This window comes from Calidris pugnax, unplaced genomic scaffold (assembly GCF_001431845.1).
Source record: "Calidris pugnax isolate Ruff unplaced genomic scaffold, ASM143184v1 scaffold27, whole genome shotgun sequence".
Classification (NCBI taxonomy): Eukaryota; Metazoa; Chordata; class Aves; order Charadriiformes; family Scolopacidae; genus Calidris; species Calidris pugnax.
Genome location: NW_015090893.1, coordinates 2,799,024 through 2,816,894, shown reverse-complemented (window position 1 = coordinate 2,816,894; position 17,871 = coordinate 2,799,024). Strand labels below are relative to the sequence as shown.

The following is a 17,871-nucleotide window of genomic DNA, read 5'->3' as shown; positions in this document are numbered from 1 at the left end:
TCATGGCTCTTTGGGGGTTTTATGGTACATATTGTTCAGAAAACTCCTTGACCTCCTTTTTTGTCCTTAGGGATATAAATTGCTTTCAGTACCTTTTTTGTCAAATCTACAGAGGGCCCAATACTAAATGAGCTCTAATGATCTAAGCTGCCAAGGGGCTATGAGTTCTAAGTCTAACATACTTACTTGCTAAGGCGCATTCTCCTTTGTTTAAACACCAGAGAAGCTCCATTTATAAATCCTTATTAAATACCATTGTAAACCCTTCTAAAGACTTGGGGCCAGAACCTTTGCAGCAGAAGTCAGTGCAGTTCTATTGCAGGTAATCACATTATGCTAATTTTAGCAGCTGAGGATCTGGCCCAAGATGATAACTCTGAGAGCATCTGTTGAAATAGAACAAGATTTGAGTTCAAAGTAAAAACTCTCTTCGCTTTAAACTTCGAAAGCTATTACTTACCCATATGATAGAACAAAACAACTATAAAGTATATTTGTCTAGAACAACAAAGAGGGTTAGTGTGTTATTCTATAAAACAAGGGAGATTGTGGGCTTAAGGGTATTGATAGGCTTAGTCTGTGGAAATAAGTCACAGTTGCATGAATACTGTAGTTCAGGACAGAGGGAAGACAATTTATGTAGCAGAAGGTGGTGGTTTTCATGTGTTCCACATTGCTTTCATTAATACTTTCATTTGAGAAGGAAGATGAAATTGAGAGTGCATTAAGACTCATCAGTTATCTCCTAAAGTTAGCTGTCCTGCCACATGCAATGTTATACACATATACCCTTTATAATTTTCCATTAAAATATCATCTAAAAAAATGGAATTTACTGAATTCTGGAGGAAAAAAAGTAACCTTCATCCTGAAAGTAAATGGACCTAAATCTTTGTGTTCTTTATTGATTTTATTCAATAAGATTGGTTTATTGCAGCTCTGTGTCTATTGGGTTCAACAGAAATAGTATGAAAGACATACTGTAAGCTTTGGACGGTTTCTAATTTTGTTAAGCAACAAGACAGAATAACAGCACAGGACAAGCTTTCTGGATAATTTTACAACAATTTATTAATTTATCAAATCTTGTCTGAACTGAACCACAAAACAATCTTGATTTACCTATAAATATGAAACTGCATTTTCATATTTTCATGTCCAATTAACTAAGCATTAAATCATATAAAGAAAAGAAAGAAAACTGTAGCCAATGTCATCATTAAAATGAAAATCTTACATGAAATTTTATAGTAATTTGTTCCTGTGCTACTGTAATCTGAATTAAAATCAAAACGATTCTGATAACTTGTGTTATTGCATCTCTGAATGTGCCTGCCTCAGTCTTCTGTGTTGTATCTAATCTATATACTTACTTTAAATGTTCTGCAACTACATAAAATAATTTGACAAGACTCTATGTTTATAGAAAAGTTGAGATTTGAAAGATCAAGTATTGTTCACATAAGGTAGAGGGAAAATGTCTCTGCCTTAATTTAGAAGGATCAGTTTGGTACAGATGAGAGATAAATCACTTTCATTATAAACTCAGATCCTCCTGGAGCTGCGAGAGAGAATGCCAATCATTCTCGGGCCTTCTGTTGTGAGTTAATATATACCAGTCATGAGATGAATTCATTTTATTTAGGACATGAATTTGACCTTGGCCCTCAATTCTACAGCACAAGGCAGTTGGTGAAGCCTCTATGTTGGTATTTCCAGTAGAGCATAGTAAACTTATACAAATTTGTGATATAAGATAAAAATTCGGAAAACCATAACGTTACTGATAGAGTTTATTTGAAAGACAGCTCACAGCACTCCTTTATTTATCAGGATTGAAATGGCAAGTGAAATTTCATTCGGTGCATTTTACATCATAACTATTTTCACTTTCTTACTCTGTTGTTTCTGGATTGAGAAAAGATGAAATCTCTTTTCTTCTTTATTTCTTTAAAAAGTATTTTCTGCAGGTTAGAATATGGGTTGAAGTAACTGGGACTCTCAGTTTCACAGTTCAGCTACTAATGGAACACGAATCAAATGTTCAGAAGTGCCTGAATAATTTAGGAGTCTAAGTGAAACTGAAAGCCACTGATATTTTGACTTCTAGGTATTTAAAGTGGATATCATAACGTTATTCTCACAATGCTCTAGCATTTCAATAGTAATAATAGCAGTATTGATGAAGATACTGCAGAGAAAAATATCCTTTAAAATGTGTGATTGATTCAGTTATTTTTTTATTTGTTATTTAAATGTAGTACATGAGTCATTGGAACTTCAATGTATTTCAGAAGAAATGTCCCCAGGTGAATGCTTTATGTGTGGAACTCAATACATACATTTTAGTGTTATTTTTAAGTCTTTGTGCTTCTTCATTGCAGCATTCCTGCAGTAAGCTTTACTTGTTCAGTCACACCCCGTTTTACTTGGAGCTAATGCAAAACACAAATTACTTTCCCATTCTCAAACCAGGTGTTAATGTGACTTGAAGAACTACATCAATTTGCTTTATTTATCACAGTGATAAAAACCTCTCAGAGCACGCATCGGCATGTTTTCCAAACAGCATATTGTGTGAACTGACCTTTCTCTCCATTGTTTTTGTTTTCTCCTGCAGTTGATTGCTTGGATCCAACGTGCTCCAACCACGGCGTGTGTGTGAATGGAGAGTGTCTCTGCAGCCCGGGTTGGGGTGGAATAAACTGTGAGCTTCCCCGAGCGCAGTGCCCGGACCAGTGCAGCGGCCACGGTACCTACCTGTCCGACACGGGGCTCTGTAGCTGTGACCCCAACTGGATGGGTCCCGACTGCTCCGTCGGTATGAAAAATATTTCATCCTGATTTTGCAGTAACGTTCCTCTTTTGTTATAGCGTTAATATCTATGGCAAGTTTGAAATGCAAATAATTCGGAAAATTGTCTTTGGAACATGTTTGGTCCTGTTTAGTTACACTGGGAAGCAATGTGTGTATATCTTAGTGTATATCTATTTTTTGGTGACATTCGTAACTTGGGACTGTCAGCTGGAGAGCGAGGGCAATGCAGGTTTGGAGTTTCTATTTCATTCTAATGCTGACCTTTGTTTGGACTGAAAAAGTTACTTCAGTGCTTCACATCTGTTTCTCAACTGTAAACGAAAACTTCCATACTTTATAAATATGTTTATAACATTTGGGGAATAGAGAACACGGCAGTTAATACAGGTTTGGGGTTTGCTTTACTGCACATCAAAATGCTACTCGTTTATGAAAAACATCACAGAGCAGAAAAATCTCTCTTCAAATAAAGGGTATTTTTCCCTTTTCAGTTGTAGATGGAATATTTAAAAAAAAAAAAGAAAACAAAACAAGAACCGTTTTAGAGCAAGAAACACTAAAAAGCAGGCACAAAAGTATAGGCTAAAAAATTTCATCCTCGCCAAAGCTACAGTTGTAAAACTTGATTATTCAAACAGAAGGAGCTAAAGAGAAAAAAACAGCTTTGACAAGACAGCAAATGCTCTATTTGTGGGCAAAAAATACTGGGAATTTTGCATTTATGTTGTAAGATGAGCCTTGAGACAGAGCTGCAGGTCATAAGCATGTCTCTCAAAATAATATTTACAGTTTTCACACTTATTTGGGTATTTTTTGAGATTAATGAGTTAGAATACCCCACCAGTGAAATGAATATCTAGAAGTGTATTTTCTGCTTCATGCATCAGCAGGCAGAGAAAATCATGAATGGGAGTTTCACTGTCAATTTCTTTGGTGATGCATGAGGTGAGAGACCCCTCTCTTTGCTCTTCTACAACTTCAGCTGGCAGAGAGCAGTAGAGACACTGGAGAAGTGACCATGTCAGTAATAAGGTTCCAAAAGCTCTCCCTTGAAAGCCTCTTTTACCCGTCACTCCTAGAATCTAAGTGACCCTGAATTGTCACCGTTCTCCACTGAATGAGTTTTAGGTGCGTTTGAGTCTAGCTCTTAGCAAATCAATGTCTGTATCAAGATCAGCAGAGGGCCAGCTCTGAGTAAAACAGAGCTATGTGCTCCCCTTCTGCACGGCTGGCAGGTGCTGAGGAACCTACCTCTGAAACGTGTTTGTCTCTGAATAGGGGACGCGGCTCTACTGCAGGTTCCCCAACATACCTTAACAGATTTTTTGAAAATTACATTTTCATATAATTCAATTTGTCTTTAAGTGTTGGTTTTGAACTGAATATGACCAGCCCAGCTTTTGACAGCGTGCACTTTTCAGCCGAAGCCTGACTCTTCTACCCACTTCTCCCTTGGTGTGTAGGTTCCTGCCTCTGCCCCGTTGTTCCTGGCGGGAGCTGCCTCTAACCCGTGTCCTTTTCTCCTCCCAGAAGTGTGCTCTGTAGACTGTGGCACCCACGGGGTGTGCATTGGTGGAGCATGTCGCTGTGAAGAAGGGTGGACAGGAGTGGCTTGTGACCAGCGTGTGTGTCATCCCCGTTGTACGGAGCACGGAACTTGTAAAGATGGGAAATGTGAATGCAGAGAGGGCTGGAATGGGGAGCACTGCACCATTGGTAGGCAAACGACAGGCACCGAAACAGGCACATATTGCTTTCTTTTCATAAATCGTAGAAACATAGTTACTGTTGTGTATTGTAATAGGCTGTTCCTTTAAGGACCCTAGTGCTTTCAAATGTTATCTGGGACTAAAAATGCGTTGGGTGAAATGCAGATGAGCTCTTGGAATCATTTAAAATCAGTAACAAACTGATTTGTAGAGAACAAAAAAAAATCCAACAACAAATTCCACAGCCAATGAACATTAGTAAGTAAAGATGTAACAAATGGTCCATCACGGCATCATCTGAGCCAAGATTTTCAAACTTAACTACACATTCCTTTGTGTGAGTGGCATCTTTTTTAATTTCCTGCTCTGATGCATCAGTGCTCTCCTGCTATTATACATCCCATCTGAAACACATCCCCACCGTCACCACGCAGAGCAGGGGTCAAGCTGGGGAGGAATAAGTGTTCTTGGTGTGACAGAAATAGCTGCCCTGTGTTCTCCTGCGCTGTGCTGTGGCGGTGGGCATGGTGTGTGCATGGGAGGGCCCTGGTGGCACTGCAGCCTGGGGCTCTACCCTTCCCAAAGAGCCCCCCGCTCACTGCAGCACCGGCATTGCGCAGAGCACCATGACTCACACAACGGCATCTCAGCTGTCATGTGGCAGCCTGGGAAGCTCAGAAAGGTTCTACTTGCACAAAGCAATGATGCTCTACAGCCTCTCAATTACCCTGCTTGAAAATTTATTCTGAAGAGGAATTAGTTGTTCCTAAATGAAGTTATTTCGTCTCTACAAGCAGTCAGGTAGTAGATGTGGATTGTTTTGAAAAGTTACTGAAAAATTGTTATTTCCCCTGTGCTGTAATCAAAAACGGGAAATTCTGAGTGATCACATGTCTTCTGAGCAAAATTATCTGGAACAAGAGTATCCAGCTGCTAAGACAATGTGAGATTCAGGTGAGAGTATTTTTCTCTGAAGAATGTTTGGAGGACTGTGAGGTATACCTTAAAAGATACCTAATGAGTCCAAATCCAAGGCCAAATTATTTTAATTATCTTAAAGTGGTAAATTTAACAAAGAAAAGGAGTAGGTCAATTGAGATTTTCATGGCAATCAGGGACCCTAATGGGACAGTCCTATTACAAGTGAATTGTTATTTCTTTACTTGAAAGTATGGTGAGATTCTTGCATCCCTCAAGCTGTTTTTCTTTTTCATTCCCCTCTGATTTCTCCCTGGATATACAACCATTTCTGATACACACATGAGTTGGAAACTAAAAGTGTATTCTTATTGGAGAGAAAAAAAAAGAAAAAGAAAAGAAAAATAGATCCATATTTTTGAGGCATATCCTTTGATGTTGTGGTGTTGCATGCTTCCACCACACTATGCTAATGTGATTTAAATCAAAGCTTTTATGACTGAACACTTTGTCACCAGCGTAGATGCAGAGTGTTTTTTCACAATTGCTTTCTGACTTCCCTCGTATCAACGTCTCTCTGCTAGATTAATCCAGGCATTTTGTTTTCATATTAAGTATTTCCAAAATCTTTACAAAATGCCTAGTACTTAATTTTTTTTGGCATTAAATTGTGTAATAATTGCTTATTTTAAAAGTTGCTGCTTCGTGCAAAAATTGTTTTGTTTTATAGTCTTTTATTAATAAGCCTATGTTTAGAGATAATGAGTGTATTTAAAGTCTTCGTTACTGTGCACACAAAAAGATTCCTTGCACTAATAACTAAAAGAATTCTGGAAATGAAACTAGTGAACTCCAAAGTGAGATTTTTAGTCTAACTTTCAGAGCTGTAAAATATTTTCCCTATTATTCATGTATATAATCAATTCTTCTTTTCAGAGAAAGGGTGATGCTGCTGAAGTTGCTTAAAATATGCATAAGCTTTTTTGTTTGGTATGGATCAGAAAGATTTCCTTCAAACTTAATGCACGTCTGCCTGCAGCAAAGATGAGACTATGGCAAAAAATTTAAGTTTGCCCCTGTAGTTATCATACATTTACATTTAAAAGAGAAGTCGACATGGTGCTTAGTGACATGCTTTAGTGACGGTTTTGATCAGAGTTAGGTTAATGGTTGGACTAGATGATCTTAAAAGTCCCTTCTAACCTAGATAATTCTATGATTCTCTGATTTATACAGTTAAAAGTTGCCTGTCATGTGTAGACAGATACATATTCCTGTGACAGGCCTGTATTAGTGGGAATTTTCATATGCTGATATCGTCAGGCCTGATCGTGAGGTCATTTGCTAAAGCACAAAGCACGATGCCAGAAGTGGAGTTGGGTTCAGAGGGACAGCTCAGCTTGATCCCAGTGGTCTGGGTTACGTGGGACTGAAACAGAGAAAGAGTTTGGAGGATAAGGATGGTAAAACTAATTTTTTTGTCCATATTTGTACAAAAAGTGCTAGAAGTTACAACTGGAAAATTTGTCCTTAGGGTGAATTGATACTTTAGAACAAGGGTGACTTCCTCAAGGTGTTTTAAACATTAGTGTGAAGAACTAAAGTGTACTTATATTTTATGGAAACTCATTTCAATTTAGAGTGCTCCCTTTATGGTTTAGCTTTCAACTGAAAGGTAGACAGACCATTTAATATCAGAATTACTCACTGAGGATTGTCCACCTAAAAAAATTATGTTCAGTAATGCAAATGTGATGTATTCAAACCTTGATTTTTATTATTTTTTATTATTTTATTTTATTTTTTTTAATCCAAAGACATTTTTTTCATCCTGTTTGTAAAGTACCTGGCAAACAGCATAGTCTGTTTGTCCTAAGGCAAAGCCAGGCCAGACCAGGGTAAAATAGTGCATAGCAGAGTTTGAATCTTTCCTTTCCTTGTACATAGTTTGAATTTTTGAATACCTGTATTAGGTCTCCAGGAGCAAAGAATGGCCATGCTTACAGCACAAGACATTTGAGAATTTCCCCATATGGGCTTCAAGAAGAAAAGTGTGACAGTTTATTTATTCTTACTTTCCATTTATTGTCACACCAGTCAGAAATCTCCTGAAGTCAGTAGAAAACCTTGCTTTGATTCCAGTGACTTTAGACCAAGCCCACTTAGAACAAATGGATCTAATCTGTGAGAAAAAAAAAAAACAAACAGGTTTCTATATACAGCCAACAATACATTTTCTTTTGTTTGTGTTTCTTTAGCAGTTTCATGCACTATATTCATATGGTAGTGGAAAAGAAATCATTATAGCAGCCTGCAGGTATCCAAGTTCATTCAGGATATTTTGTTCTATTTAATATTAAAGTACGCCTCTATAGATGGTTGACAGAATGCACACTCTTTAGCGTTTCAGTGTTGAGTATCTAAGCTCAAAAAAATTTAACAAAAAGGCAGTTTCTTTCTGCGTTGCCTGCATTTAAAGAAAAACACTCTGAAAAAGTATCCTGGAATGTTGCTATGAGCTCACTGTTAACAAGCTGTTTGTGCTAAGCAGCTTTTACCTATGTGCAGCAACAGAAATATGTATTAAAATCAGTGAATGCAAATTCCAAATTACACAGAGTTTGATAAATCTTTATTCAAATAATATAAAAATGAAAGGAGTGGTGTCTGGTCTTGCTCTGATGCTGTATGTAGCAGAGCAGAACTCTACGCCAGGCACTACATTTCACTTTGCTACTTAAGGTAAGAAGAAAAATTGCTTGCTGGAGTGATGATAAAGAAAATTAATCTTTTCCCAGAGCAAAAATAGACCTGTCAGGATATGTTTATTAAGTGATTACTATTCATTGATTGCAATTATGGAGGAAGTTATAGCTAAATAATAGAGGGTAATCTAGATGAGGGGAAAAAATATTGGAAAACTAATAACAAAGCAAAAGACTAAGATATAGCAGTTGCTAAATCTTGAATCAATTTCATTCCGGATTTTTAAGATGGAGGATTTAGCTTTTCCTTGAATCATCTGAGTGTTGTTAAAGTTTGCTGTTATAAAACAGATCCGTTACTTCCACTGAAAATAATATTTGGATGTTTAAAACTGTTGGCTTTAAACTGTTGTGGAAGATGTTCCCTTATAAACTATCAGGCCTGTATACTAAGGACAGTGATATATATGGAGATCTTAAGAAGCAGTCAAAAATAGCATTTTAAAAGCATTATTCCATCTGTAATTCATATCCCTGCAGCATGAAATACGACTGTTATTAAGTCATTGGTAAAAATCTCACCAAGAGACGAGTGAAACCATGATTTAATCCTAAATATTTATGAGTAAAATTTACAAGTCTGCAAACATACTGTATCGTGTAAGGTAAGCTCTCACCCAAAGATGATCTCTGAGGTTTTCTTTGTGGCATCCTCTCATATTCCCAAAGCCTTGCTCTTGTCTGCTCACGTTCCACAGTAGATGTGGAGAACCTGTAGGTTGAGCACTCCTGCTTTCAGACCTTAGCTTTGCGGTTTTCAGGGTCTTGAGTACAGAAGAAAGATTTGAAAGAACCTCGATCCTGTCACCTACGTGGTGGGAAATAACTTAAAATTTTCAGATACATAAAAACGTGCAGGAAAAGAGAGGAGTCTCTGTGTCCAGGGTGATAAAGATACGAAGTTTAAGTTACAGTACAGGAGATTTGGTTTAGGTGTCAGGAAAAACCTTTTAACAGTAAATTAAGTAGTTTGTCTAAGGAAGTTGTGGAATCCTCATCAGTGGAGCTTCTAACAATTTAGACAAATGTCTGTCAGGAACAGGATCATAGAATCATAGAATGGTTAGAGTGGGAATAGCAGAGAGGTAGTTCATCCTGCCAGAAAGCTGAGTAGAAAATCATTGAACTGTGTGAGTTCTCTTCAGTCTCATTTTAAATGAGCTTAAAGGGAAACATTCCTTCTAAGTACCTTATTTTATAATGGCCTATGTTAAGATTTGTACTGTCTTCCGTTTAAGAATCTCATGCCACTGTTAGAAGTAGAATCGGTCATTTGTTCAACCAAGGAGACTAATCTCTGTGTTCTGTATTTGCAGAACAATGGGCTGTCGATGTATATATTGAGCCAGTCCAAAACTTTCAAACAAAGAGCAAATATTGCACTCAGTAGGTGAAGACTTCAAATCCTCTCTCTTTGAAGTACCAAGGCTCACCAAACTGAACACTAGATGGATAGTATTCCACCTCTGTATTTACTAAAAAAAACCCATTTACTAAATTTCCACACACTCCCCAGCGTTTTGGAATGACCATGCACCCTTTCCAGCTTTTAGACATGTTTATGTTTTTTGTAGACTAGAAGGAATAGCACATACGTAGTGTAAAGATTTAGATTTTTACCTTATTATGAAGTCAATAATCGATAGAAACATTAATAATGCAGCATCGTGTTATCTTTGGATACAGCAGGATATTTTTGTCCCGTGATAATGCTCTTTGTGTCAAAGATTTTTTCTTCTACTACTGATTTTTCTTGTTGTAATTACAACAGTAATGATTCAAAGAGGAGGCAATTTTCAGGAGAGATGGAAAGTGTGTGGGAGGAGACAGTGGAAAGCCATCGTTTCTGACAAAGAGCAATTTAGAAGGAGCTAGATGTATTAGACTTCTCTGATGCACTTCTAACTTAAAATTAATCTGTAACAGTTTATAACCTATCAAGGCATAAAAAAATCCTCTAATGACGATGATAGAAATTTAGATTGTGTGCTCTGTAGAGGGAGGAACATAGTCTTTCATTTTATTTGAAAAATGCCTAGAATATTTGGGTCATGACCACTTTTCATTACAGATATAGAAGTATGTTGGTAATATATGTGATGATGGGACCAAAAACGTTGGAGACACTGGCTGTTTCTGTATCTGTGGATTCAGGTTCATCACCTGTATAATAGAGTTCTCCTATTGTCTTTACAGCTGGGAGCAGGTTTCTTGATGAGCACATCTCTGATGCAGTCTTTCAGGTGCACAGCGTCGAGCGAGAAGCTGTGGCTGCCCCATCCCTGGAGGGGTTCAAGGCCAGGTTGGAGGGGGCTTGGAGCAACCTGGTCTGCTGGGAGGTGTCCCTGCCCAGGGCAGGGGGGTTGGAACTCGATGATCATTAAGGTCCCTTCCAACTCTGACCATTCTATGATTCTAAGTCCCCTGTAGATAAGGAATTAGAAATTTCTTCCTGGAAAGATGATGCTTTATATCTTTTCCAACTGCATTTGCTGTTGGGGTGCTTTGTTGGTTTTGTAAATGTGTCATCTTTTATTTCACCTCCAGAACTTCTGAATAAAATCTCTTGTCTGTATAGTACCCAGATTAAACGCTGTATAAATAGCTCTTGTCTGGGGATTTTTGTTTCTCATTTTTACCTTTGTAAGTTTCTATCCCAGTAACTAAAATATATTTTGATACTTCGTGTATCAGGGGTGAGTAAGCTTTCTAAACAATTTCTGTAGCACTGAGGAATCCAGAACTACCATATGCATCCTCTTTCTTTATCATAGCTGAGCAAGATAACTTATAATAGTGTATGTATCTGGAAGGAAATGTTCTATGTAGAGATTTGTATACATTGAGAGTGGTTTGACTTTCAGAGAGTTTAGAAACAGAATTCCTTTTCATTTGCAGAATTTATACGGGGCAGCTGGGGATCTTTTTTGGCTAAAAGGCAAGCTTATTCATGAGGAAGAACTTTCCTGTTTGCATTCTTTGCTGAGGGCTTCCTGTAAATGATTGAAATATGTCACAGTGCAGTGTCAGAACACTTGAGTGGCTTTTTTCTTTCTCTATATATAGGATATTTGCAGAACATGACCTTACTTCTTCCCTTTCTAGCCCAAAAAATTTAATGAGTGTGTTTTCAGCAAAGCTTCCTGCATTTTTGTCTGGTACTTCAAAGATGCACCCAGCAGATGCTGGTGAATAGTTTCCCAAACTAAAATCACATTTCTTTTTCCTCCTTTTGGAGGGGCTTCTACATGAGTTATATTGATTTTCTGGCCAATTCTTCAACTCTTAAAAGACCACAAAAAGAGGGGGAGGGCAATCAATCAGGCAGCTGATCTAACTTTTGAAAGGGCAAAACTGATTTTGCTGTTCATAGGAGTATTCACAGCACCAGGCAATCTCCTCTTCTTCCACAGATAATGTTTTCTGTGTTATTTTGTACCCTGTGGTGTCAAGCAGAGCTTCAGCAAGTGAGTGTATTACATGGTGTTGCTGGATTCAAAACAACAAAGACACAGGAATGCTTGTGAGAGGTCAGGGGCATAGATTGTATAGATAGAAATGTAGTACCAGATTTTGAGAAATATATGTATAAAAAATATATATAATATTTATACTTCTAAGAAGCAGCTACAAAAGAGAACAACATCTGCCCATTCTTTTGAGCCCTCGTTGTTAAAGATGTTTTTCTTAATCACTTGAATTCTTGCTTATACATTCTCAAAGTGTAATTCTTGTATCTTCAGTATCAGTATCACATAATCTTTCATGCTTGAAGGTGCAAATGAAGCCAAATGTGTTTTGCCTGATTGCTGCAAACTTTGTGGAATTACAATTCAGACACAAGGCTTTACCTTTGCAGCTTCTTGTCAATTTTGTCTCCGATTCCTACATAGTATCAAATTAACAGTAGGATGCATTAGAAGTTAGAGGTTTGTGTTCCTAAGATACTTGATGCTTTTGAAATTCTCTATTTAATATTTTCTTAGTTTAATGTTGTATTAAAATATTAGTGTCAAAGAGAAAAAGGAAAAAATTATCTCCGTAGCATCTCTGAAGTGTCAGTTTGGGATTTTGCTCTGTGATCTATTTAGGGCTTTGGGGAAAAAATGAAACTATTGAAAGCTTTCTCTTTAAACTGTCAGTTATCTCTTGTGCAGTAACTACTCACTGAGGATGAAATACACACTGATGTTGAATATTGATACGTCCTTCTTTCACTAAAACCCCGTAGTAAGAAAATTTTTAAAAAGATCTGAAGGGTTGAATGTGGGGACTTGTTCAGGGTACCAGCGAGGAGGTAACTTGAGCCATTCTTATTGAACAAAGTTCTTATAAAATTTATGTTATTCAGCTCTATTCTTTTGTTCTTTCTTTCCATTTCTATTCTGACCTGCTTATGAAATGCTTATTAGGGTAACTTCACTTCTGGAGATTATTCCTAAGGTAGCCTCCCTCTACTTCATTTTTAAATGCAGTTTTTTCTATATATATAAAAAGGGGCAAATTTTTCCATCCAACAGAAATCATCATATAATGTAGTGTATCTTGTTAGCTCAAAGAAATTACAGACATCACTTATATAACTGAAATTTAAGAACTAAAACCAGTAATATTGGGGTCATTATTACCTGATTTATAGCTGCCATGAAAATTGTAACTAAGTGTTTAGATTTCTGCAATTCCCAGGACATGCTTATGTAACTTTTTTGTAACTGTACAGCATTGATTGTCATACAACTGTCCATCTCAGTCAGTCACTTGTATTCAAAACACACCCATGCTGGGAGAGACAGAGACAGAGCAATCCTGCTGTCTCATTAATCTAGCAGCAGTTCGCAGGCATAGTACTAAAAGCCGAAGGAAAAGTGGGACATGAGAAATTAAGGTTACTGTATTTATCCTTCTCTCTTCATTCAATAACAGGGTAAGAGCAGAAAGGATGCATGGTCCAGCTGTCTCCTTGAAGATTTTCAGATCTGAGAGCTTGCCCTTAGCACTGGGTGCTACACTCTTGACTTAAGTATTTCACTCTAGATAAGTACCTTTCTTAAACAATTAAGCAGTTTTCATGGAAAAGTAGTAACTTTTGCTTTCACAAAGATTAGTTAGACGTGGATTATAGCATTATCCCTAATGGAAATTTAGGCAGAGGAGACATGTTTGTCTGCTTATCCATGTAAAACTTTTCCTCCCTCCCATTCTACTGAACTTAAAAGATACTTTTACTCCTGCCTGACTGTAATCTGCTGGTTCCATGGCCCATGACCAATGTCTAACGTCTGGGACTTGTTGCCTTTTCTTGTGCCGTCTCATTGGTTACTGGGAGCCATGCAGTGAATCCCAGATGTTCAAGTTGAAAAGAGTTTCTGCGTTCACTCAGACACAGTTTACATAATGGCACCAAAGTACTGCTCAGCTCATTTCTGTTTTCTGTTGCAAAATACCTTTTAAAAGGCTATGGGTTTCCTCCATTTGTAAAATAGGGAGCCATAATCTTGACAAAGTGCCAATCAACATCAGTGTTTATTGTTTTTTCCTAATCCCATTGTATTTTTAGTTTCTATTCACAGTTTATAACAGTCCAGCACAAAGCAGGGGGTGATCAACTCAGCATCAATAGGCAGTGGCCTGCTTTTAAAATGCTGTAAAACGAGATACCATACAAAACAGCTGCAAGGAAAGGTTTAAGTGTATTTTCTTAAATGTTCTGGAGTGATTAGGGTAGACTGAACTACATGAGCTGACAGTTAATCTTTCATATAATTAAAAACTATATACGCTTTTAACATATTAGTATATTTTTACAAACACCCATATAAAGTAAATATTAATCTCTTCTGTATTCATTTCAGTTAATCATAAAATTGCAGATGAGATTTTTTTTTTTGGTAGATGTTGAAAGAGTGAAGTTATTCCTGAATGTGACAAATAGGTAAGATTCATAATGCGTCTAGACCACATATGTTTTAATTTGCCTTCAAACAGTCAGTTTTTCAGAGCACTGAGCAACTGAGCTAAAGAATGACAGCGCATCAAGATGCCGTCCCTGTTCTGAAAAGAAATACTAATGATAATAGCTTTGTTATCTAAAAAATAAATATAATGGTGTAATCATGATTTATAACCATTCTTTTTTATTAAAAACTAAGTCAGTTTGTAGTGAAAAAATATATACTAGGTTGTAATTTTAGGCTAGAGACAATACTAAGAAGACAATTAGCCAAAAGAACAAATGATCAAAAAAAGAGAGATCAGTTTAGGAATAACACATTTACCTAGAACATGGTGATTTATTAATCTTAAAAGTAGTGCTGCTTCGAATACTGTGATTTTCCAATTGTTAGGGAACAAAAGGGATTGCTGAGCTTCTTGTGGAATGAGGTCCTCAAGAATAGCAGTGAAGCTATTTTTGTAAATTCAGCAGGCACAAACACAAAGCCCTGAATGTCCCAGAAGATGCCGATTCTCCTAAAACCAGAGACACATTAGTACAGATGAGAGAATCTGACTTTTTGTTTTAACCACTGGGAATACCAGCGAGTAGAACTCAAGTTCCTAATGTAGCGTGGTGCCATCAACTCTTCAGTACGTAAACTGATCTGACTTCTGTGCTTTCCTTTTAATAAAGCAAGGCAAAATGTGTATATGCTGGGTTACAGGTCACTTCTCTCTGAAATTAATAGAGGAATTAGCATTATAGCATACAGTTTTGCAATGCAAGTCAGTGTGCCCAGAATTAAGCAGTTATAGAAAAGGAAGTTGGGTGTCTCTCTCCCTCTTCCCTATTTTCTTTTCTTTTTAAATTGCAGAGTCACTTGCATTTGAACAAGGAAAGTATTACTGAAAGCAGGAAGCTGTGGATCGTTGTTCACTCCTGAAAAGTGAAAGCACAATATGAATTTGTTAAAATGTTAACAGATTCTGATTAGTTCTACTCTTTACATATTTTTTTTTCAGAGTAGTTTGATAACTGCACAGGAAAAATAATGACAATATGCCTTTTCTTGTTTAAAAAAAAATGAAAAGATGTTTTAGGCTTAAGATAGAAAATTACTGCATAGGAGTTTGTTAGGAATATGAAATGAAGGTTGACATTGCTCACCATGCAGCATTGTTAATAGATAGTTGAATGGTTGCGGGGGGGAGCATATAGTGACATAGATTTTTATATCCAATGCATCTTTTTGTTGGCTTCTTTGGAAACTAGGGGTAAAATTGCTTTTTGTTACTGCCTCCCTTGGATCGTTATTAATTGATTCTTTATCATGAAGCCAATCCATATATATCTTCATTGTGTCCTGTGAATGTTTGAAACTCTTTTTTTTCCAAAATAAGCCAGAAATATTGATTTAGAGTGGAGAAAGCCTTCCATATTTAGAGAACAGGTTATTAGAGTCAAGGTCACTGTTTGTGAGAGCTGAGAGGACAATGGTTGCTTGAAGGAAATTCTAGGTGAGTGTTGCACTACAGAAGACGTTACGCTTGTGTAAACAGGTTTGTGCTCTTTGTTTCTGCATTGTTCCTCTGCGGAGATGCTTACGAACCAGAAGCCTAAACAATTTATATACTACTGCGTTATTCTTGCATATGTAGCTAGAAGGCTGAGGGGGAAATGAATAAATCTATCCTGACGCCCAAGCATTCACTTGCAGTTGCAGCTTTCCTTCCTTCAAATCCAGAGGGGCCTGTAGAGGTTATCAGTTTCATGAATTTTCATTGCAATCTTTTGTTATGTATTCTATAACAATTTTGATTGCTTGTATGCTGAAGAAAAAAGGGAATCAAAATTGGTGAGCTCCCCCCCCTTCCTTAATTTCAAAGTAGTTCATGTCCTTTATAAAAAGACTTAAAAAAGACTTAATTACATATGAGCTATCAGTCAGATACCAAATTTTTTGGATACACTGAAGTGTCTTCTGAAATTGTTAATATTCTCCTACCACATAAATTTTTGTTTAAATAAAATGAAGGTGGTGCTTGTTAACACCTGATTATTCCTCCATTCCTTTTAATCTTTGAATTTTCCATACACAGAGAATTCATTAAGTCTGTCTTCTTTCACCTGTATTTGTATTTCTAGTTACCATGAAATTCCTAAAATCCTTATTATCTAATTTGAAATTGTTAGTGTGTAGAAAGTTTTAAATATGAGATGCTTTGTAAGGGGAAATATTTATTCAGCAGAATTGAGGTAATTCAACATGTTTGCCTTCCATTTAAAACTTCATCTGTTTATTCTACCTTTATAGTTGCAGTTTCCCCTGTCATACTAAGGATTTTTTTCAGCATTTCTGAGATAAAACACTGTATTTTTAAAAATTTCCAGCAAGGTGTACATAAAGTATCTCATTTCTTAAGGTGAATGTTCCTATCGATATTAAATGGGAGGTTTCGTAGAAGTTATTTGCAGAATATGCCCCTAGCTTTTAATTATTTATTGTATTTTATTGCTTGAGATAAAACGTGAGGAGAGATGTCACTCAAATGGGAACAAATGACAGTGAAGGGAAAAGGAAGATGTCTGTTCTTTCCAGCTCTGCTTCTGTTTTTTTTGGTCCTGTGACTAAAAATTACAGGTTTATTAAAGATAATGTTTCACAGGGCCGCTGCTACTGATCCTTACTTGAATTAGGTAGTTTCATTCCAGCTTAGGAAATAATTAAAATTAGTAAGTTGTTTCACTCAGAATGAGAAGCAGGTGTGCGTGCTGGAAAATGCACTTAGATGTCTTCAGTTTACTGGTTTCTACTTTGAGGAGAAAGGCGATGTCATTAAACTGCCAGATAGTCTTTCCAGTGAGTGATATCCAGTTAAGAAGGATTTTTGCAAAAACTTCCTAACCGCTTACAGAAGTTATTACAGTAAATTGGATATGCACTATGCCTGATTAAATGTATTCCCACCTACGTATTTACTCTGAAACCTAAAGCCATTCCAGAGTTCACTTACCTTGATTAAGACCCGTGGAGATCTCATAAACTCAATAGAGTCAAACTGCATCAATCCTCAGGTGAGAGACCTTCAGCTGATGTTCTGATGGTGCAAGGTGTTCTTTTGTTGGCGACTCGGGGAATGTGGAGTGGAGCATTATGAGAGCCCTCTGCAGTTCCTGGTGGGGCTCTACTTCCCACTCTGGGCTCTGGACTGGGGAAATATTGCTGTGAGGTGGAAAAGGCTGCTGTATGCTGCTTGGTTCCACAGCTTTGAACAAATCGCTATCGTCTAAAGGAGAGCCTAATTAATATGTGCTTCTAATTTTCCTTGGCATATAGTACCAGTTCAACTATGGATAAGAAATGAAAAATTATGCTATACCCAATTGAAATTATGGGAAACAGAGAGAGTACAGGAACCAAAGTTGTAATTTTGTTTGAACACTGAGGGTAAATAGTGCTAATTAATCACCTGGATAGAAAACAGAAAAGTCAATTTTCCTTGACATCAATTTGATATATTTGGAGATACCGTTAGCTACTCATGTCATATTTTCAGTGTGGCAAAGAAAAAGCAAATTGCAAAAAACTGTAGCAAATTTGTGCTTTAGATGTCCCATGCACAGATTTGTTGTTGTTTTGGGGTGGTTTTGGACTTTATTTGTTATTGGTAATTGGCTGACCTTTTGACTGGTCTTTGTTTTTAATAACAGTTAAGTCTGGTTTTG

The 17,871-nt window shown here is 36.9% G+C and overlaps 1 protein-coding gene across 7 annotated transcripts in view; it reads left to right on the top strand.

Annotated features, from left to right (window-relative positions):
* TENM2 (teneurin transmembrane protein 2) overlaps positions 1-17,871 on the top strand; it is a 479,584-nt gene that overhangs the window by 394,507 nt on the left and 67,206 nt on the right. For 5 of the 7 annotated variants that reach the window (XM_014948062.1, XM_014948061.1, XM_014948059.1 and 2 more), the window contains 2 exons: positions 2,621-2,821; positions 4,349-4,561. In XM_014948062.1, coding sequence (XP_014803548.1) covers positions 2,621-2,821; positions 4,349-4,561 — 414 coding nt within the window. The remainder of the gene's footprint in view (positions 1-2,620; positions 2,822-4,348; positions 4,562-17,871) is intronic. The other 2 variants (XM_014948063.1, XM_014948060.1) reach the window with 1 other exon arrangement.